The sequence below is a fragment of the Sphaeramia orbicularis genome, chromosome 4 (assembly GCF_902148855.1).
Source record: "Sphaeramia orbicularis chromosome 4, fSphaOr1.1, whole genome shotgun sequence".
NCBI classification, from domain to species: domain Eukaryota; kingdom Metazoa; phylum Chordata; class Actinopteri; order Kurtiformes; family Apogonidae; genus Sphaeramia; species Sphaeramia orbicularis.
The window spans coordinates 39,606,630-39,629,900 of record NC_043960.1 but is presented as its reverse complement, the minus strand read 5'-3'; the positions used below and the strand labels follow the sequence as shown (position 1 = coordinate 39,629,900).

Sequence of the window (23,271 nt, the reverse complement as noted above, 5' to 3'; positions counted from 1 at the left end):
TGAGACCCATTGTTAACTAAAGCTTCAGGACATAAAAGGTTCTCTTTTGCCCAATTAGAAAAAAAAAAGTCAGCACCCTGTATGTTGGCCCGGCTTCAAACAACACTATCCAGTTGTGTCGAGGCAGACGGCCGTGTAACTAACCTGTCTGGGGCACTTTGGACAGCAGCAGCAGCAGCCTCCTGTACTCCTGGTACTTCTTATTCTTGGCCTCAGTCCTGCCACAAAGGAGGAGAACAGAAACAAGTCACAACTTAATGACCCTCTCCAGACACGTTGCAAAGAGCAGAAAAAGTTCACTAGAAACCCTGTGAAGAAGCCAAAAAATTAGATCCTCTCCAACTTGTCCATGTTTAGTATGAGGTTTCCCCTAAAAAGTCCTTTCAAGGTGCATATACACTTAAGGCATTTAAAGATGCATTGCCAGAATTTCTGCAAATTTTCCAGGACCAATTTAAAGGAGTGATATTTTGCTTTTTTAAATGGAATTATGCATTTTTAAACATTTCTCTGTGGTCTACATAAACTGTAAATGCTATGCTTGGGTCTGAATTCTTCATTAATTCAACTCCACAGGTCCATCTTCAACCCTATTTATGACTAATGACACCAGAAAGGTCGTTTTGAGTGCTGGCCCTTTAAATGCAAATGAGCCTATTCAGGCCCCACCCCCTCCAGATTGTTGGCTGTGCTGCTCTGTCCCGTTCAACCAACAACTGAACATTTTAGATAACTGTTAGGTTAATTGGTTAACCTAAATTGCCCATAGGTGTGAATGTGAGAGTGATTGTTTGTCTTTACATGTCAGCCCTACGATGAACTGGTGAAATGTCCCGTGACCCTAGTGAGGATAAAGTGGGTTCAGAAAATGAATGAACGAACATTTTAGGAAATTGGCTCGAAGTTTGGACATACTTTCAGTATGGACTACAACTGCTGCTGCTGACAAACAATTATGTCGTACTTAGAGAAATGTTCATCGGAAGTCTTGACCTTATATGTGCAAATGTTGTGACGTAACTACCGTACTTTCCGGATTATAAGCCACTACTTTTTTCTCGTTTTGAACCCCCTGGTTTATACAGCGATGCAGCTTGAGTATAGATTTATACGGGCTAACAGCCTCCAGGGGGCGCTCTAGCAGGAAGCGCAAAAGTGAGACAGACAGGTGGAAGAGGTGATGAAGAGGAGAAGTTTTAAGCTTAATTTTAACAATCATTTTACGTGTCATGCACAAACCCTCATCATGGAAAACACACGAAGAAATGCATATTTTGCAGCTTTTAAGTTAAAACCAATCGATGCGTCTGTCTAAGAAGGAAATAAAGCTGCAGCACGGAAGTGCCATTGAGCAACAACGGAGGAGAGACTGAGAAGGTGTGTGACATAGCTGAGGCTGTTCAACTCCAACACTGAAGAAGATGACTGCAGTGGTTTCAATGAGCAGAAGGAAGATGAAGACAGAGATCAATGACTTTTCTGGGTTTTTTAACCAGCCGTGTTCCTGCCGTTTACTGCTGTGTTACAGGCACTGTTAAAAAGCAGTTAAGGTATGGAAATAAATATTTAAATAACTTTCTGTTTACCATCTTTCTGTGTAAATATCTCATGTCACAATGTGGACACCTGCGGCTTATAGTCAGGTGCGACTTAAAGTCAGCCGCGGCTTATAGTCAGGTGACGCTTATATTCCGGTGCACCTTATAGCCCGGAAAGTACGGTAGTTATAAAACGTGACAAATTAAGAAGGAATTGAAACGGGTTGTAGAAATCCACTCAATTTTTGCCGGAATGAATATAAAGATAGCTTTGCAGCACCTGGAGGGTTCAAATTCAAACTTTATGAACTATCAGGACTAAGAAAAGTAGGTTTAGCAAAATATGACCCCTTTAAGATGTAATAAAACAAGAAAGAATTTGTCCCTTATTGATTTTTTATTGGAAATGTTATCATCCCATTAACAAAAACATTACAGAAACAATACATTCAACATAAGCACAATCAGTATCACAAATGACAAAACTTAAGATGGCGCCAATGTAGGGTCTTCAGGTCCACAGTTATTGTTTTTAGACTCAAGACTTGCACCCAAAAACCAGTGAAGCATGACACAACTTTTCATGTTGAAAATCTGCACATTGCCTTTACTCACTGTGAGGGTATTGGAAAATTAATCACAAAAAATTCTCATCTTTTTTCAACCTATAAAGACTACTTTATGGGTTGCTACTTTCATGTGAGTTCTCAGATGAATTTTTCTCTCTATTTAACCTTTCTTAAGTGATTTACCACCATTCGTTATGATATTATCCTGTGTATTTTGCATTTTTCACGGTGAATCATATATTTTCCTATATTTAATACAGATGTTCATGAAAAGGTTATTATATCAAAACAGAGAAAACTAGAAGACAAAGATATCATTAACTAAACATTAACCGAGTGTCTACGTCCACCGTCATTTATCGAACTCTATGGGTTTTACTGGTGAATCAGTGCTGTAGAAGATGACGGTGTTTCAACAGTAACTACGGAGCCTCTGAACGTCCAAATGGGTCAAATCTGATGACCATGAAAAGATGGCAAACTGTATTTTACACCAATTATTCACATGTATTTATAGGATTAGTGGATCAACAGGTATTAGATACTTTAGATTAGTAGATGGTTTTGGTCACCAGTGGATGTTTGGGTCTTTATGGGTTAAGTTCAAAACTGAGTGGTGCGTTTTTAAATCCCTTGAGTGTACACTGGAGGGTGAACGCAGAGTAGGTGTTGTAACCTCAGATTTAAGAAGAACACAGAAAAACACTGGTTCGTTTTTCATTCAGTACCGCTCTCTGTGAGAACAAAATGATTGTCTTGAAACTGAAGTGGATTACTGGACTGGTCTAGCAGTTCATCCAAATGGATTTATTATTTTGACAGACTGAGGGTCCAGGGAATTCACCTCTCTGCAGGTGCTGGTCACACCTGGATGTTTCATTAGTGGGAGCTGTCAGCCAGTCCAGTAACTCTGGTTGCATTTAAATGAGCACCTCTAAATAAATCACTACAGGGGCATGAGGGTGCCTCCAACAGCACATACCTCTACAAAGTCCCACAATCCTCTGGTGTTTTGTTGGTCTGTCAGTCTGTCAGCACGATTACATACAGAAATGTGCCAAAGAATAACCCATTAATGTTTAGTAGGCTGTGCTTTTTGAAAACACCAAAAGCAATGTTCTCATGTGCAATTTGTGGAAAGTATTTATTTGTAGATATTTATTACAAGTCACTGTGTTATTGTCATTTAGCTGTATTTATACTGCGGATGTTGGTTTGATACTGCTTAGACACCTCTGCAGAAGAATTCCTATGTACCCGATTATGTGTAAAAATGGCAAATTAACTTAATCTATCTACCAGGAAAAAAAATTATACCCTTTCAGCATGTTGGAATTGAAGAGGTCTAAGAGGAAGCTTGAAAAATTCCCTCGGAATGGAAGGTTTTGGTCAAACACTGGTCTTTTCAGAGAGGGGAGATATAAAAACGGTGACTGACAGCTGTAACGACCTGTCAATACTCTATTAGGCGTATCTCTACTGTGCAGACACTGGGGATGTTTCTCAAAATCAAGGTGGGATCCTACAAGATTCATTTACATAAAGCTATGTCATAATATTTCGTCAGAGATCTGTTCCAGTGTTCAGGGTCCTTCCAAGGACTTCGTCTGTCTGTTGGAACATTTTCAAGGATGCCCCTATAGATCCTTCATTATCCTTTGTGAAGAGAAATGGGAATTAGGTTTTTTTGCCACTGCAAAAATGGGTTTAAAACAATTATCAGGTAATATTTTTAGATAAGCCAAGGTACATTTATTTATAATACATAGCATATGAGAAGGCATTCAGACGCAAAGTCACAACACATTGTGGTTATACACGAATAAATGAAACATCCGTGCATCAAAACAGAGTAGTGCCATGTCAGATGTTCTCATTTAACCCTTTGATGCATGAATTATGAGAACCTTAGTCAAGGTTATTTTCCTGAGTGTTTTTATTCCTCTTTAGGCATGAAAAAAACAATGAGATTGATTTTTTTAAATTAACCTATTTTTCCATGGAGTTACAAAAATGTCCACTCATTTGGACACCATGTGTTTAATTTTTGAAGCAAAAAAACCCATATTTAAAATGCAATATCAGAAAATGATATACTGTGTGAAAACTATGAAACAGAAGTATTTTTAATGCAGCTAATCTGATGTTTTCCCACCTTTTATCATACTCAAATATTAGTTCTTACTTCATGGAGATAATATATATTTTAAAAAAATTGCTTAAGAAAACTGTTAATTACAGTCTAATCACAATTAGCAATTGATTTACACTCAATCATGTTACTGCAGATCAGGTTTATCAAGAATGTAAAGTTACAGTAATGGTATGAATTGCAGTGTATGGGATGGTGCATAAGTGTCCACTGAGTTGGCTGATATGGAACTAAAACAACAAAACCCATGAATATACACGAGAACAGCTGCAGAATGGATGTCCACTGTAGTGACCAGCATGCATGAAAGGGTTAAATATGCATTTTTGATTTTTGATTTGATTTCCTGATTTTTAGCTACTATAACTTTTCCACTGTGCATACCCCCTCAACACTGTAAATGTTTGATCAAACCCAATGGACCAGTGGGGAGTTTCCCGTACTCTAACTGTGTGCTGAGGACAAAGGATGCTGTACATGGAACTGAGTGTAAACACCACTGAGGCCCAGTTATCATTGGTGACTGAAGGAGGAAGCACCATGGTGTGTATTCATGAGATATAGTAACTAAGTATAAGGGTCAGTATCTGTATCAGGTTCCTTTGGTGTCCCCCAGCAGAATCTAACTATCACCATGAACACGACGCAAAATAATGAATTCCTGGGGTTTTATTTTGAACTGGCAAACGCACATACAGGGGTTGGACAAAATAATGGAAACACCTTCTATGATGCCACAATGTTAGGTGTTTCCATTATTTTGTCCAACCCCTGTATATATGTTGAAATGTGATTTTATTATTTTGTACAACTTTCTTTGAGGGAATGTACATGATTTGTGCATGTCCCTCACATTGCCTTTCTAACTTTAGTGAGTTTGATAAGTGTTTAAATGAAAAAAAATATACAATTTTTAGATCATTAGATCATTTAGATCATCACAAGTCATAATGGTGATAATTTATATTTTATTTTCATAATAATACTGTATTTTACATTCTACGCATCTCCTTGAAATAGCTGCCCACCCTGTCACCTTTAATAATCCGGTTGGTGACATCACTGATGACCTCATATTCATTTTCAGTTGGAAGTGGTGGTGGAGGTGGAATTCCCATTCCCACTATGCACTTCGTGACAAAATTTCCGAAAATGCCCGACTGACATTGGTTTGGTATGTAAACAAATAGAGTGCTGGTGATAGAGTCATCTTCGAAGTTGTTCGCTGTGAGAGAATTGATTCAAGTGCGTACGCAAAGAAAGACTAATAGATTAGTGATAATTAGGCTATCACTAGATTTTTACAAACTTAAAGAAAAATTAGTGATAAAAGCCCTACGCTGCTTTAAACTTTAATGGGAGATTGATCAATGCAATGCAAAATTTATCACAATTTAAAACTATATCATGGCATTTTTTCATTTTTATTCTTTTGTATCCCAGACCCCTCTTAGAAAAGAAACATCTGAATTCAACATGTCCCAATACTTTTGTCCGTATAGTGTATGGGCTAGTGGAAAAGCCCCAATGGGGAGCTGATTTTTCTGTGTAACAAAGTTTATGTTCATTGTGTTCAGAGTTTTGATTTGAAGTTTCAGATACGCTTCAGATTATATTAATATGAGGTTTGTTTATTTTTTCACAATAATTAGGGTTTACTCTTTACTCTCAGTGCATTACAGAGCCTTTATGTCTGGTTCTTCTACTTTTGCCTGTCTGGTTCTTTTTCTTACACTATCTGTACTATTGTACTGTATATTGGGCTGTAATTTGACTTGACAGATTATGGTCCATAAAATCTTGTCATAAATGCATCTCCACAAATACACCTAGAGTGGGAGGAGATGAACTAGAACGGAAACCTGAATAACAAGATGGTCTCTAACTACGTTCTCAGCAGTCCAACTGTCTATCATTAAAAATGTGTGTCCAAAATCATTGAGAAGGTATGACAATCATGAATAATGCATCTGTATTAATTTAGGCAGACCAAAAAAGTTTAATGTGTCTATTATATTATATTCAGATTCTAACAGTAGCGATGGTGAAGAGTGAGTTTAGTTACACACTGAGATGTAAAGGAACTCGAAATGCCCCTCTTGTCCCACACATCCGTCTCTCAAATGCCTACAACTATGAATAATGGGTTTTGCAGACTCACAGAAGAATAGTGTGTGTTAGAGGGGGACAGGGAGACAAAGTGAGCGAGGGCTGCCGTGGAGTTAAAGGCTGAAGAGAAGGTATCCAATTATCCCAAAGAGAAAAACACAGCGAGATGATGAGCCTAACTCCGCCTGGGGCCAGTTAGACAGACACAAGCAGGGAGGGAGAGAAAAAATCATTTTATGTTACTGTCACTGACAAGTGGGGGGAAAAACTCTGGTGTGCTAATAGAAGTTTTACAGTCTTATAACTTCTTAGCACAAGTACGTTTGATGGGGTGGTTTAATATCCTACTGTCTGTTTAGACTGTTTAATGATGTATCAGCTGGGAGTTGCATTCTAGCGCGCGATGGCTTTGGCTTTTGTTTATACCGTAAAAGTCCATAAAGATCACGCAGCACAAACACAAAGACAGAAACTGACTGTAATAATGGTTTGTTGTGCAAGAAAAAAACCCAAACAGCAAAGGAGAGATGATCCTTGCCGCACAATATTCCAAAGTGACAGCTTTAAACTGTGTGTGTACATATTTTTATTGTCTTTGTAAAGATGTTGGAAACATTTAAGTATTTATCTATCTCGGATGACTTTTTGACGCTGTTGTTACAACTTTCACAGATGTTCTGAGGGTGAATTTTACGATTAGGGACTTAGTTGTGATGGTTATGGTTACGGTAAAGGGCCAGGGAATGCACTGAATAAACAGGAGAAGATAGACAAACATGGTGTGTGTTTGTGTTACTCACGGGAGATTGATGCAGTATTTCAGCAGCAGGAAGTTGGACAGATCTTGGAGGATTGGCTGGCTGTGCAGGGCGACAAACTGTTCCCGACAGACCTGACAGGAGGAAGCAGAGGCAGAGAAAACCAGACTATGAGCGCAAACACTTGACCAAGAAGCTCCCCTGTCTGTTCTGCCAGCTGACCAACTGAAAGAAGGTTCTAGAAGGATAAAAAGTGGATCAAGAGCCCTTGAAATGAGTAAAGCACATGAGATGACAGTGTTGACTCAGTGTCGTGGCTGCAGGTCCTCTCAGTTGTTGCCTGAATTACAAGAACTGTAACTGCAAACAAACTAAGGTCAAATGTAAAGAAATGTAGACTGCCAACTTGCCCTACTGATGTAACAGAGGAAAACACAAACTACTTTTTGGACTACAGTTTTGAGTTGCGATCACTGCCATCGTGACTTTGTGGAACCAGGATAGACCAGAGGACACAGACATGATAAAACAGTTAACTTCATGAAACCGTTGTGGCTTGTTAGTGTCATTTATAATCCACAACTCCAGTAGAGCTGTAACCAATGAAATGCTTCCTCTATTAGTATCACATCCCCCCACATCATCTGCATTAGCTTCTCCTCTCTGCCCTCAGATATCCCAGAAAGACCTGAAAAATGTAGGTCAACAGCAGCCACTTTTCCATTGACCCTCAAATTGTACGAATATAACTTGCGCATAAAAATTTGAAAATGGAAAAGCGACAATTTTTCCAAACTCTTGTTTTTTGATTAAAAGTTTTTGCATTGGTAAGAGGTGGTTTTTCGGGTGTAGTGCAAATGGTATATCATGGAAAACTGCATTAGAAAGACCATTTTCCGCAACTAGAATCATATGAATAAAAAAAACGGATGTTGAGGGATGTTACAACAAGCGAAGAAGAAGAGTTTTAAATAAAACATGGCACGGTATTTGTGGACACACCAGGACACTGAATAACTTTTAAATTTAGGACAAGATAGAGGGGTAATATATAATGATAATGAATATATCTGTAAATCAACACAATATTTACATTTCTCACTATGTTAATGGAATGACTTCTCATATCATCTCACGATAATAAATAAACAAATAATCACATTTGTGATTTAATGGAAAAAACGACTTTACGCACTGCTGTTTTTTCGACATTTAGTAAATATCAGTAAAGTTTTGTGCATATCTCCAATGGAAAAATGACTCGTGTCATCAAAATTTGATGTGGCAACCACCAAATTTGACCTTGAAAATTAAGTTCAAGGTCAATCCTCAAAGCACTCATTGGTTAAAGATACCAACTTCATATAGCATTTGAAATAAGGGTATATATATATATATATATATATATATATATATATATATATATATATATATATATTTTTTTTTTTTTTTTTTTTTTTTTTTTTTCATTTTAAATGGCATATAAATCAGAACATTTAATTTCTTTTAGAAAACTACTGTGTCATCACATTAGTTCGTCAATGTGGGAAATGTTTTAAATTCAACAGATTGATGTGCTTCATTGTGAAGATACACCAGGTTGAAATAACTGCAAAGCACACTTTTTTTGGACAGTTTTCAGATATAATTTGGCAAATTTGCAACTATGAATCCTCTTTACAGAAGATGAAGACATCTTGTACATGCTGAACAACTCTTTTTACCCTTTTTACAGTCACACCCCACTGTCCAAACCCCAGTATCTCATAAACCGGTGAAGCTATAGGGCTGACGTTTTGGATGGTGTTAAGAGGACTAATGACATATTGTCTTCCAATGAGTTCACACCAGCTCTGGTACATTTAATGACCAGATAACACAAATGAGACCATTTACCTCTGACAGTCTGGACAATTACCCAGATACTGTACATTTTTGTAAATATATATTTTTCTCTTAGTAATAGTAGTTTATATTTTTTATGTTCTTTCTTTTGCATGCCATTCGTAAATGCCATTTTGTTTTGTTTGTTTTAATTTCCTTGTTGAATTATTCTATTTCAATGTTTATACATCTTAGATTCTCTTGTTATTCAGTGTGGATGGCAAAGTAAAATTTTCATTGTACAGGGAAACTTGTTTGTTTTTTAAAACCAGCATTTAGAGCCCATCAATATGGTTAAGATACTTCTGCTTTGGCTTCATTTTCAACTGTCCCCCTTGGTTGTCCAGCCTGATGGGACAGGGTCCAACCCCGTACCCCTAAACAGGATAGACTGTTTCAAAAATAGATGTAAGAGGGAAGAATTAGTTTGGATTAAATAAGGTCCTGCTTCATGCGCTTAGGTGTTGATTAAGATATTTAACACCGTGTGCTGCTGTGTTCAATTACCTGTGTAATGAGGAGGGTATACACTTATCAGGAGACGGAGAATATTAAGGAGAATAAATGCACTGGGGGGGAACTGCTTGGCTGGTTGTAACTCCTCTGAGATTGGGTGAAGACATAAAACTGTGACGGTGCAGTGAAAGCTATGCTGACTGAAAATTGGGGCTATATGGTAATTTGATCCATTTTATTCTAGACTGTGTCTCATTCTGTGCCTGTTGACAAGCTAGTTTCACCGGGCAGGAGCAGTCATTTATTCTGCACAACAGGGTCGTTTTAATGGAGCTACCTGCAGCTTGCTAGCTACCTGTAAATGTATGAAGCAGTGAAGATGTTTTTTTGTTTATTTTTATTAAACAGGCATTACTAAGCAGATGCTACTAGTTGCACAAAATCATTAATTACACATGCCTCTAATGTTCCACAGTAAACACAATGAAAGTACAAAGAAAAGCTCAGAAAGTTAAGGAAAATGTACCTGATCATAGAACAAAAAAAAAATAGGACCAATGGCCCTGTAGCTTACCGGCCAAATTAAAAACTTTGGGAAATGTATCCAGATGCCATTTATTATCACCCAGTTATGTATATTTATTATATTACAGAAATAGCCCATGTTTTGGTCATATGCCAATCAGACATGTAAAAAATTCAAATTCCAACTTGATATCATTGATACTTACTGATTTATTGGATCAATCCACTTCCTATCGGTTATAATGGGAAAATTTGTCAAAGTCGCACCAAATCCAGAATCAGATCCAGATCGAAATAATTGCAATACTTTGTGTTGACATCATCATAAAGAAGCTGTATACCAAGTTTGGAGTCAATCAGAACTGTAGTTTTGGAGAAAAAGACGATTGAAATTTTTTCCCCATAAGAGCCCATGTTAAAGGTCCCGTATTATGCAAATCTCACTTTGTGAAAGTTTTCTTATAGTAGTGTGTGTTGCAGTAGCCTCATTATGAGGTTCGAATTTGAAAACTGTCTGTTTCCTCCCTGCCTTGCTACACCACATTTTGTGAAAATGCCTGCTCAAACGGCCGAGTTTGAGTTGGGTCCGCTTATGACGACATAAGCGAATTTAACTCCTCCCCCTGACTGTGCCCCCACCCTGCATGAAAAGGTGAGCCCCGCCCTGGCAAAGTACGTCTTGGACAACAAACATGGCGAAGGCCAGACACGCAAGTTGTGGTGTTGTTGGCTGCACACACCGACACGATAGTTTATTTTTGCTCCCCACTTCCAAGCCTCTCCGTAAAAAGTGGCTGGATTATATCTGTGATGGTCATGTACCAAACAACATTCCCAAACGCTTGTATGTGTGTGCCCGGCATTTCACGGACGAGTGTTTTTCGAACATGGGCCCATACAGCTCCGGCTTAGCACAAAGACTCCGAATCAAGAAGGACGCAGTACCAATGCTTCGTGACCCAAGTACAAGTGTGGGAGATGTAAGTTCTTATCATTTTTTTTGTATCTTTACTGCATAACCCTACATTACGGATAAGCTGGTGGTTGTTGATGTGTACGTCTAACGTTAGCATGGCAGCTAACATAGCTCGGTTACTGCTGCTAACGTTTACGTCCCCGTTAACATGCAAGAGCTGATAATATCAAGAGACATTCAACATAACTACTTTGAACACGGGCCTTTTGTGGTTGGCATCAGTATAGTTAGCATCAAGCTTGTTAGTAGCTGCCTGCATTAGTGGTGGCAGGCGTCTTTCCGTGTCAGGCCCACGAACCCGACACAACTCCACTGTTTTCCGTCGGGGCTCAATCACGCCTCAAGGCAAAGAAAGCCAGTGTTTGGAAAGACGTTCTGTCTGAGACATGTGTATGATGGCTTCACAGTCAACATTAGCGCGTAGTACCGCTAGCGTAAGCCGCGTCCTCTCCCAGAGAGGGGAGGGGGAGTGGGCGTGGACAGATGCGTTCATTTGCATACCCGGAAGCAGGCCCAGAAACAGCCTGTTCTGTGGAGGGCTGGTGAGAGTGACTTTTTCGACCGCTGAAACTCCCAAAAAAGGATGATTTTGGGGCGAACAAACTTAAATACTATGTTTTTGGGCTTCTGAGACCTATACGACGTGACTGAAAAATAGCATAATACGGGACCTTTAAATTTTCCGTAAGTTCCCGGATCCAGAAAATCCTGATCAGCATGTGGCCATTACGTTTTTGTCATCTCCCCATCAGGGCTGTACTGTAGAAATTTACACTGGATATCATTTATATTTACTGAGTTATTGCATCGATCCACTTCCTATCTCTTATAATGGGGAAATTTGCACCAAATCGCACCAAATCCAGAATCAGATCCGAATCCAAATAATTTCCCTAACTTTTGTTGACATCATCATAAAGAAGCTGTATACAAAGTTTGAAGTCAATCGGAATTGTAGTTTCGGAGAAGAAGACGATTGAAATTTTTGTAATGGACGACAGACGACAACAGACGCCGCCGCCAGACACTGCATGACGACAATAGCTTACGGCCTGTCAGCCGGTAAGCTAAAAAAGACTAAAACAAGGCAAAGTGATGATGAATAGTGAAGAAAAGTGACTCGTCTATCTGCAGTATCGCTTTTAAATAATTAGCATGAAGAATACAATTCCTACCCAAGATGATAATCAAACAGTAAAACTAACACTTTTGGAGGAACATGTGATAATACGAAGAAGGAACTTTACCTTGTTCATGATGTCCACAGTTAGAGCATGTGTCCAGAAACAGTCATGAACTGAGACGAATGTCAGACCAGCACTGGAGTACAGGAGAACACCCGAGTCAAAGGACAGACAATGAAAACAGAACAAACAATTAAGCCTAGAGAACAGTAATTTATACAGAAAATGATGACGGAAACTCTAGTGGAGGCTATAATTGTTATTCAAAGGCTGTGTCCCTTCCCCAGTGACTTACAACACCTGTCAAAGAGCCACATTTAGTAAAAACAACCGAGGCCTGTCTGAGCTGATGATAAACATTCATTCCATTTGGAGAGGTGCATGTGATTTACAGGTTTTAAATGATATGTTTCTCACCCAGTAAACACTTGATGCATTTTTCATGAGCCACATATCTTCTGAACACTTGAAAATCACATTACGTTGACATATACAGTCGTGGAAAAATTATTAGACCACCCCTTGTTTTCTTCGATTTCTTGTTCATTTTAATGCATGGTACAACTAAAGGTACATTTATTTGGACAAATATAATGATAACAACAAAAATAACTGATAAGAATTTAATTTAAGACCTGATATCTAGCTATTTTCCATGTTTTCTTAATTATATCCAAAATCACTTAAGTTCTTTCATCAATATCTATGGCATTGTACTGACAAAAACAGTGCTTTTAGGCATTCCATGTTTTCTTTTCTGTCTGTTTTAGTCACATGATACACACAAGTTAGTACTTGATTGCATAACCATTGTGTTTGATGACTTTTGATGGTCTAAAAAATTTTTTCCGCGACCGTATGCTGTTATTTTACAGACACACTAACAACAACAACAATATCAAGATGTGGCAACATAATTATCATCTGCAGGAGGTAAAAAACATGAGCAGGAAAATAGAGTACGTGATAATTTTGAAAAAAAAAAAAGTTAGTTACCAGTAATACCATATGAGTGCATCTATCTTATTATTTTATTTTGGACTTATTCATCTACTTTTATCCATCCACAGAATAATGTCACTATACCCACTTCGGAAACAGGAAGTGCACTATTTTATACGAATCATGAAGCATATTTTGCATCACTTTGTATAAGGATGATCTTTGGTTTTAAGTGCAATATGCCTGCATTACACGTCATTTGAAAGGAAAAACCACACAGTCTTATGTTTAACATGTACTTGAAACACAACCTAAATTAAATCAGTTTAAACATGGCTGAAATGCAACCTTAACTCTTTCCCTAGCAAGGTTAGGTTTCAATGAAAACAGTGAAAGGTAATAAAAGATGAAAATCATGACTCTTGTGACACTGAGAGGAATTAAGTGTGGATTTTTGAGAGATAAGCAGCTGCAGTTTAAGTGGTACCTGTAGCAGTGAAGAGCCGTCAGCATCATGTGTGTAGAATCCAGGGAGTGGATGAAGTTCGGTGGAAAGGCGTTCTTCTGTTTCACCGTGTCTGGCCTCCTAAAGACATGCAGAGAGTCGAGCAGATACGTTAGAAAACAGCTCTGTTCCTTCTGCAATGGTTCCTGTCTTTTGACGCTTTCTAATATAATGGGATGTTTCAGGAAAGTTATTTAAGTGGGCTCATTATAAACTGTGCCGATAATTCCCAGGGACAGTTAACGATACCATACTTTGATTCCTTTTCAAGTCTGTACACTACTTAGGAGACTGTGCATATGTTGGGAAAAAAAAAACAAGCAAACAGTGCCTGTCAATGGCATCTATATGCACATAAATTACAGACCAGGAGATGTGTTTGGGCACATAAATTATAGACCAGGAGATGTGTTTGGGCATAAATGTAATTTCCACAATAATCACACAGGAACTCTTACTTTACACTTATTTTACTTATGGTTATAGCTGGAAGGAATCAGAAAAAGACCACGCTGAAGCTGAAAATACCCACACATCTCCTGTAGCTCTTTCCCCTCAGCCTTAATAATAAGATAATAATAAAAGATGAAAAAATTGACGCTGTTTCCTGTGGCTGCAGAACAGTGTAATCAGATTGTGATAGTTGGGGGGGGGGGGTCTTTAAGGAGCCACTGTGTAAGCTTTGTGAAAAGATGTGATTGGCCAAAATCTGCCACCAGGCTTCATTATCTGAAAGAATGAAAACAGAGCCACAGGGATGTACAAAAGTCTTGTTTTCATTCAGATACATGAATGAAAATGTACTGAAAGGCTAAGTAGAGTTGGTCGATTTCTGGCTTTACTGGTGTTTGATTTGTTCAAAATGACCGAACAAACATAATTATAACAGGTCGGGTCCAAACAAAAAGGGTCCTACATCACCAACGTATATTGACATTGTCGTGGCACTAGATTCCCAAATATCACATTAACACCAACATCATGTGCAACCATACTGCAACAAGGCTTACACTGTCGGGGGCTGACAGCAACAGTAGATCCCCGAAATCCCCCCAAACCTCTGCTATATAATAAAGCAAATAAATGACACAATGTGCAAAAGATACCAACTTAATTTTGGATGATCGATATGAACCAAATTTGAGCTTGACTGGCCAAAAAATTGAATTTTTCAACAGAAGCGCCCCAATTTGGACAAGTGGTAATATTCATGAACACCCAAAATCAACAGGGTTCTTCCCCTACGGGTCACCTATGTTGGTGCTAAAGGGGGTTAATTATCACATTCACACAAAGGATATGCGGCCTGAATAATGTCAGAAAAGATATTAGATATTTGTTGGACAATCAATATGAACCAAGTTTGAGCTTGAATGGCTGACTATTTCCTTAATAATGTCCAAAAAAACAGAATTTTCAACATAAGCTCTCCCAACTATTTGGAAAAAAATTACACCACCTGGTGTCAAAATATGACATCATGTAAACTCAAGGCAGTGGTATGAAGAAAGAGAATTGTTAGACAATCGATATGAAGTCAGTTTGAGCTACATTGACCTGACAGTGGCAGAAAAATTGGTCAGAGAACCAGTTTTTCACCACAAAACTCCACCTAGTGAATGAAAATAACACCATATGAACTCTGAATGGTAGCAAAAAATGGACATTTGTACGACAATCAATATGAACCAAATTTTATCTCAATCAGTCTACTATTGCTTGATTTATGTCCAAATCAACTTGATTTTCAACTATAGCGCCCCCATTTGGATGACTTATAATACTCATAGAGAAGCTGAAACTAATAGGGTTCTTCCACTAGGGGTCCACATGTTGGTTATCAAGGGAGAAGAACTCCAACCAAATCTGTCCTAATTATCACGTTCACATGAAGGATATCCAGTGGCGGCAGATCCAGCAGCATTCGGGGTAAAACCATTATATCTACCAATCTCCATTTTGGGGATATAAATATGTAAATAATATGTATGTATGTACAGTTATATAAATACAAGATTCTCATTTATATGTTCTGTTTCACGGTCAAATATTTCTGCCTGTCTTTTTGCACTTTGTGTTTTGTATTTTTCTGCTGTAAACTCTGCAATTCCTCCACAGTGGGAAAAATAAAGCCACATCTTATCTTAGATATACATTATTTTGCAACAGTAACCACCCATATGATAACATAAGATAATATTAAGCTTGTTATAAAGAGACAAACAGAGCTGCTAGCATCTCAGCAGCTATGAGCAATTTACAACTGAGTCGAGGCTGACAAAATGAACATTACATGGTAGACACATGGTAGCAGATCTGAAGCTGACGAAAGAGCAGAGCTTACTAATAGCCCCGCCCCGTCACACAACACTTCACCCCTTCTAGTCACTGATATCCTGCCTACCCTACCCAGGGATTAATTTTGAGTCTGGACTTTAAATCTGTTAAAAACTTTTCAAAATTTTGTAAAAAAATAAAATAAAAATAAAAAAACAGAAGTACATATATATATATATATATATATATATATATATATATATAGATGTATATATATATATAAAAATTTATTCAGCCATCAAACTGTGCACTACACATCTCCTAGATGTAAAGAACATGTATGTGAAATTTTAAAAGAATTGGATGAACAGCGTCCAAGAAATGGGATGAATAAAAATCTCAGATGGAATTCCTGGTATATCTATGTACAAAATGTATACAAATATAAATGACGAAACATCCTGCTTTGCATTTGCCTCTTCTCTTTTGTCTAAATTGGTGGTTATCAAACTAGGTCAGAGGTGCATTACTCCCAACAAGTGGGCTGGATATACTCTCAATGACCTGCAGCGGTAAAATTCTACATACGTACCAATTCAACCCAGTGTGTTGATACCAAACCTACAAGAAACAAGCTCTGAGTTCCATCTGCTCCCTGAAAATGGCTAAAAGTTTTGACAAAGTTTTTTTAGGGGTTTAATTGTTTTAATAATACAACCCCTTCTCTGTGCACATATGCTCCTACAATTTTCTACATGTTAAATTTAAGACTTTTTAAGACCTTTTAAAGACCGCTTAGAACAGAATTTAATGCCCATTTCAAAGCCTATTTCACGGCCATACTGGCAAAAATTCACTTTTAGAATTTAGCAAGATGTATTTACTTATTCCAACGCCTTGATTCCCACTAGTCATTTCTCTCCAGGGGCAGCAAAGTCAGAGACAATTGGTTCCTAATTTCAATATAAGTTGTCGGGTTGGAAAGGGTGTAACTGAGTAGAATAACATTACTTTCTTTGCAGCTTGGACATTTAAATACAACACAGCCAACATGTTTATGGCAACATAACTTAAGACCTACCATATAAAATGTAATACCTTTTAATGACTTTTTAAAAGTATTAAATGCAGATTTGTAAATTCAAAACTTTAAAGACATTTTAAGACCCCGCGGGAACCCTGGCTCCACTGAAACAACTTCATCTCCTGACACTATTTTGCAAATGCACTGTTGCAGCATCGTGTGCTTAGTGATGCCTGAGAACGAGCCAAACCACCCAGATAACTGTCACCCCTATTCCATGACGACTGCGGAGGCTGCTACACCGATCTACAGCACTGACACAGAGCTAATGAAGTGTGGAGATAGGGCCAAGCCTAGTTTAGACCATTAAAGCATTATGAGCAGCCTTATATATACAGAAAAATGTATTACAGTAGTATTAATACCTTATATGTTTTATTGCTGATACTTTGACATAACCGTGGATGTGATGATACTAGCGGGAAAAGTCCAGGTATAATCAATAATCCATTTATTCCACTGATGTGATCTCATTAAATACAGCTTCACAGACCTCAGATATACACAGATATGATACACTATTTTCCAAAGACGACCCTGATTAGAAAATGCTAACTGTCAGTTTTAGAGGACAGTATTAAAGTAGTCAAGGTAATATAAATGCAATGTTGTGCCAACTGCAAAAGTAATCTATATCCCTGTGCTCCCATTCCACTGAGCCTGTGCCACTGAAATCCATTGTGCTGCCAAGGAGCAGAACGCTCTTCTAATGGGAGTCGAGATGGAGCACAGAGAATCTGGACCAGACTCAAAGCTGAAACACACACAGACACACACCATTTCTGTCTGTCAGTCTTGTTTTCCTTCTGTCCATTTTATTTTTGGACTTCCAGCTCTACTGTTTTTGGGTTTGAGCTGTACATAACTTGAGACTCCCGTAGCATATTTTGTAAGCACACTCGACTATCTATGTTTAGAACAAGACTTCCTTTCACACTCAAATAAACATGTCACCTGAAGTCCCACAGGCTAGGCTCACCAGAAAGGTGCAGAGTCCTGTGGGTTACTACAGCTCTCTGAAGTGGAACTGCTGCCCCTATAGAGCAGCACAAGCCGTCTGAGGGTTCACAGTAGGTATGAAAAGTTGGCATGGGTTTTAGCATTAACCCTTCAATGGGCAACTGACTATTTTTGGTAATTTCTGCATACATTACAAGACAGTAGCCGCTTTTCCATTGACCTCCAAACTGCGCAAATATAACTTGCGCATAAAAATTTTCCAAATGGAAAAACGACAATTTCACCAAAACTCTAATTTTTTGATAAAAAGATTTTGTGCTTGCAAGAAGTGTTTTTTCTGGCGTAGCCAAATTAGTATATTGCACAAAACTGCAATGGAAAGACCTTTTTGCACAACTAGAGTCATGTGAACAAAAAAAAAAAAATGGATGTTGATGGATTTTGCAACAAGTGAAGAAGAAGAGTTTTAAAACAAACATGGCGCGGAATGTGTGGACATACGAGGAAACCAAATCATTTTTGAATTTAGTACAGGATAGAGGGGTAACGAGTATTCTCTATTCAAAACAACAGGTATTTATGTTCATTGCCATGTTTATGGAATGACTTCTCGTGACGATCTCTTGCGATAATGAATAAACAAATCATCCCATTTGTGATTTAATGTAAAAAAAACGACATTATACACTTCTGTTTTTTTGACCTTTTGGAGATATCGGTAAAGTTTTCAGCATATGTGCAACAGAAAAGTGACTAGCAACAGCAGCAGTTACAGTGAGGACAATGTGGTAATAATTTTAGGTCCAATGTGGTCTACAGGGTCTGTAAGGTCCACCTCTACATGAACAGTGAGTGTACCTGCTTTGTTAGGTACTATGAAGTAATGGTACTAATGTAAGGAATGATGTTCAAGGGGATAATGTGGATGTGGACAGGTGTCTGGATCAGCACTTACGATGTTGAAATGCTCTACAAGTGATGTTCTAATGTTCTAAAATATGCGTTCCTTTCACCTTACATTTTTCATATATACCTCTAGGATATTTTCTTGTCTTTTTTGCCATTTACAGGCAAGGAACCAAATCTGGTAACTTCATAGACCTTGACTTTCTACATAATAAAAAAAATTGAAAAATTTCACAAAAGTAATAAAGTCTTGTTATGTTTTACAATAACACACTAAGGTTGAGCATTTGAATTTCAGAGTATTTCTATGAGTGCCCTATACAGGGTTAATGTTTTTCCCACAGACCTGGATCATCAGCGTCAGTCTAGGGATGAGAGGGACAAACAAATAAGCTAGAAAGCAGAAGCAGGGCTTGAAGGCTGTCACTTTGAAAGGGGAAAAAAAACTTCGCCTGCGCTTCCATTTACATACTTTAATGCTGAACAAGCTTTTTTCCAGGATCTTTAATTGCTGCAAGTGCAATGGTGTGTCCCTGTTTTGTGTGTGCGTTTGTGTATTTTTGTGTGTGTGTATGTGTGTGTGTACATCAGTGTACTGAGAGGAAAAGCAGAGGAGACTCGGCCTGGGCGCTTGTGTCATGTTTGGCTCAGGATGTCAGCCTCTTAAACATTGATGCATGCTCTGACAGCAAATTTCAAGTTTTGGGTGAAATGGCCTTTCTGAGCCCCCCCATCTCTCCTCCCCCTCTCTCCTTTTACTTTTGGCTGATGTTTCAGTATTCACACAGTTGGATCCGTGCTGTGCTGTGGATGTCATATTGAGGACGACGGCTGTCAGTCTTTGTCATCTTTGTCTCCAGTGCTCTCACTCAGTCTTCCCTCGACTCTCTCCCTCTGTCTCTCATCCTGACTCTTTTCGTTCTCTGCTGACCTCCGTTGCCCCTCCTCTGCCCTCTTTCTGTGTCCACACATTTCCATGTCTTGCCTCACCACCGCCGCTCACACTTTACCAAAAGCTTCTTTTAGAGACTGTTCCATTATTTATTTCAATTTAGTTTAACTCTATTTAGCAGGCGTGAGACAAGGTTTTAACAGTTTGAGACCTAAAACTACCTGCCTTCAAATGATCTCTGCATTTAACTTTCCTAAGTGAGTGATCAACATTTATTAGATTATTAATTATTATTATTATACTATCCATTGTGGTATTTTCCTATTCACCCTCCTGAGACCCAACTATGAGGTTTTTTTTCATTTTTAGTTACAAGAGTTTCACAGCTTTATTTAATACAACAAAAAATAAAAAAAATAACAAATCCTTAAAAAAAATTTAAATGTGGAAAAATTGTTGCGTCATGCTGTTTTCACTCATTCAATTTACTGATAATGTAGATGTTCATAAAAGCTCATAGTAAATGCAACGGTTACCATATCAAAACAGAACACTGAAGAAAAAGCAACTTTTTCAGCAAAATATATCATTAACTGAACATAAAAACAAGCATCTGTAACAGCTGTCATTTGTCAAAACTACATGAGTGTTATTGGATGAATCCATGTTACAGAACATGACAGTGTTTTCATGTTCACTATAGTCTCTGAACATACAAAAAAGACACATCTGATGCTGCTGAAAAGCTCAAAAACTGCAGTTTACCTGAATTATTTAAATGCATTGATACGATAAGTGGTTCTAAAGTTATTGAACACTAGCACGTTGACCCGTGGGGAACCTCGGGTTCTAAATGTGGTAGTTTTTTATGCTGGGGAGAGCTGACTTTGGGAAAACATGTTAGTCTATATTTTATAAATATTGACATTAAAATTACCTGGTAAATCATTCTTTAAAATTTAAACGAAAATAATATATTAATACCAATATCAAGGGAGTGAAGCTGGTAAATGCATCATTCCTGTTTTAAACTTCATTTCCCATCATGCAGCATGGTTCTGTGCTTCCTGTCAACTGTCATGGCCATAGCAACATGATTGTAAAGCTACTGTATTCCAAAATGACTAATATCTCCCAAAATATTGGTCCTATCAACTTGCCAGTTTTGCTTGTCTCTTCCTTTTAAAATTTAAACAACTATTCATATATTAATGCTGATACTGAAGGACTGAAGTTAATAAATGTGTCGTTCCTGTTTTTAATTTCATTTCCCGTCATGCAGTGCGGTATCATCGTGTATCACGCCCATTGTCTACTGACGTACAAGGCTACTTCCTGTCCTTCCCCCTGGCAACTGTTTAGCAACATGAATTAAATCAGTCCCTCTTGACTTTAAAAAAGGGAATTTTAAAGAAAAAAAGATATTTCATGTGGAGATGGGACTATTCCTCAACTGTAGGTACCAAGTTGGCCAGTTAAAAAATGTGTAAATTTTTCAGAAGCATGCAGATACACAGACAGACAGATACACAGATAGACAGACAGCTGTTCTGAGACCTTCCAGCATTATGGTAAAGAGTTTTAGATCAGTAGATATTTTCGGTTGTCAGTACATGTTTGGGGTTAATGAACCTTGTTTGTGTCTGCTGGACATCACCAATGTAAGTGCTCTAAGAAAAAAAACTCTTAAAATCAGTTTGGAGGTTGGTGTAATACTTTTTTCATTCATCCTACGGCTGCTGTGGCCTCCAAACCCATCCCTTCTTCTGTTCATAATGAGGTGTTATCAGCATTAATCTGAGTTTTCATTGCATTACAGATCAATAATTATGAAGGGTTTTTTTAATATCCATCATCAAATCCCATGTCGGCTGCTTCCAATTTAAAGTAGAAGCACAAAAGTACACTTTCAAAGCTCCTAAATACTGGATTTCTTACTTCATGACACATGAAAAGTTATGTTCACTTCTTAGTGGGCAATTAGTGAAAATATCCACAGGGGACAGCGCCTTTGTGCATCTGCTGTTGGCGGAAATATGAGCTAATTGCTTTGAGAGGGCACTACTTTCTGCTTTCATTCACCTCTTTAAGCAACACAAAGTTATCGAATATGTCTCAAATACATTTTCAAACTTGCCAAGCACTTCTTAAAAAATGGCTCATTGTAATTTTTTCCTCCGTCTTCATTCCAGGTCACTAATATAAAGTAACTAGTGACATATCCACACAAAATGTCAATGAGCAGCGTGAGAGAATAATGTGGCGGCATTACATCTGCTGTAAGTTAAGCGAAACACATGCCACTTGTACAAGGACTCACTCTTTGGTGTCATGGGTGATCTGAAGGCTGATGTGTTGCATGGTACTCTTCAGCTGCAAAACAAAGAAAAAGACAAGTCAAGTACAAGCTGTCACTACTATGTAAATATAAAAAACACAAACCTGCCGAACTTTCAGATGTTAGTCGAGAATACAAAGTCAGAAACGGTAATAAAATATGCCATACTGAAGGGAGGTTAACTACAAACATGTAAACTGTGAGATGACGTGACTACGCTTCATGTCATGTATTGACGCAGCTTTTATGAAAAACAAAGCATTGAATTGACAGTTTATGCCATAAAAAGAAAGAAAAGAAAAAAAAAAAGACAGTTCGTGCCATATGAGCATGGATACAGTAGCTCCGATGATGTTAAGAAACAAATGTGACAGAGTGGGAGGAAAATATTCTGAACTCTATAATGTATCGTTCATACACCAACACCAGAAGAAACAAAGTAAAGATGCTTTTTAAAAGAAACTAAAGGGGCTGGAAATGGAGAATATAACCTATTTAAGATAAACATGTTGCACACGATTCAAGGTTTACATTTTTTTTGAGACTAGAAGTTTGCTGAGGAAAGGTAAAGGATGATTAGAGCATTAGTGTCATTCGTCAGATCTAAATATAATTAGCAGAGATTACAACCTGTTACTTCAAGTCTCACTACAAGTTATTTTATTCACTTCAACCCTTTTAAAGAGTGATACTTTGCTTTTTATTTAAATGGAATTATGCATTTTAAAACCTTTCCCTGTGGTCTACATAAACTGTAAATGCTATGCTTGGGTCTGAATTCTTCATTAATTCAACTCCATAGGTCCATCTTCAACCCTATATCTGAGTAATAACACCAGAAAGGTCGTTTTGAGTGCTGGCCCTTTAAATGCACATGAGCCACTTCTTGCCCCGCCCCCTCCAGGTTGTTGGCTGTGCTGTTCTGTCCCGTTCAACCAACAACTGAACATTTTAGATAATTGGCTCGACGTTTTCAGTATGGGCTACAAGTGCTGCTGCTGACAAACAATTATGGCGTACTCGGAGTAATGTTCATCAGAAGTCTTGACCTTATATGTGCAAATGTCGTGACATATCTAGTTATAAAACGTAACAAATTAAGCAGGAATTGAAACGGGTTGTAGAAATCCACTTGATTTTTGCCAAAATTAATATAAAGTTAGCTTTGTAGCACCTGGAGGGTTCAAATTAAATCTTTTTGAACTATTAGGGTCCA

The 23,271-nt window shown here is 37.9% G+C and overlaps 1 protein-coding gene across 1 annotated transcript in view; it reads right to left on the bottom strand.

The window, feature by feature from the left end:
- The window catches only part of polrmt (polymerase (RNA) mitochondrial (DNA directed)), an 87,052-nt gene that overhangs the window by 8,774 nt on the left and 55,007 nt on the right, over positions 1-23,271 (bottom strand). Inside the window, exons 16-20 of the mRNA XM_030132543.1 lie at positions 22,038-22,090; positions 13,581-13,679; positions 12,215-12,287; positions 7,169-7,260; positions 145-218 (exon numbers count right to left, since the gene is read on the bottom strand). Coding sequence (XP_029988403.1) covers positions 145-218; positions 7,169-7,260; positions 12,215-12,287; positions 13,581-13,679; positions 22,038-22,090 — 391 coding nt within the window. The remainder of the gene's footprint in view (positions 1-144; positions 219-7,168; positions 7,261-12,214; positions 12,288-13,580; positions 13,680-22,037; positions 22,091-23,271) is intronic.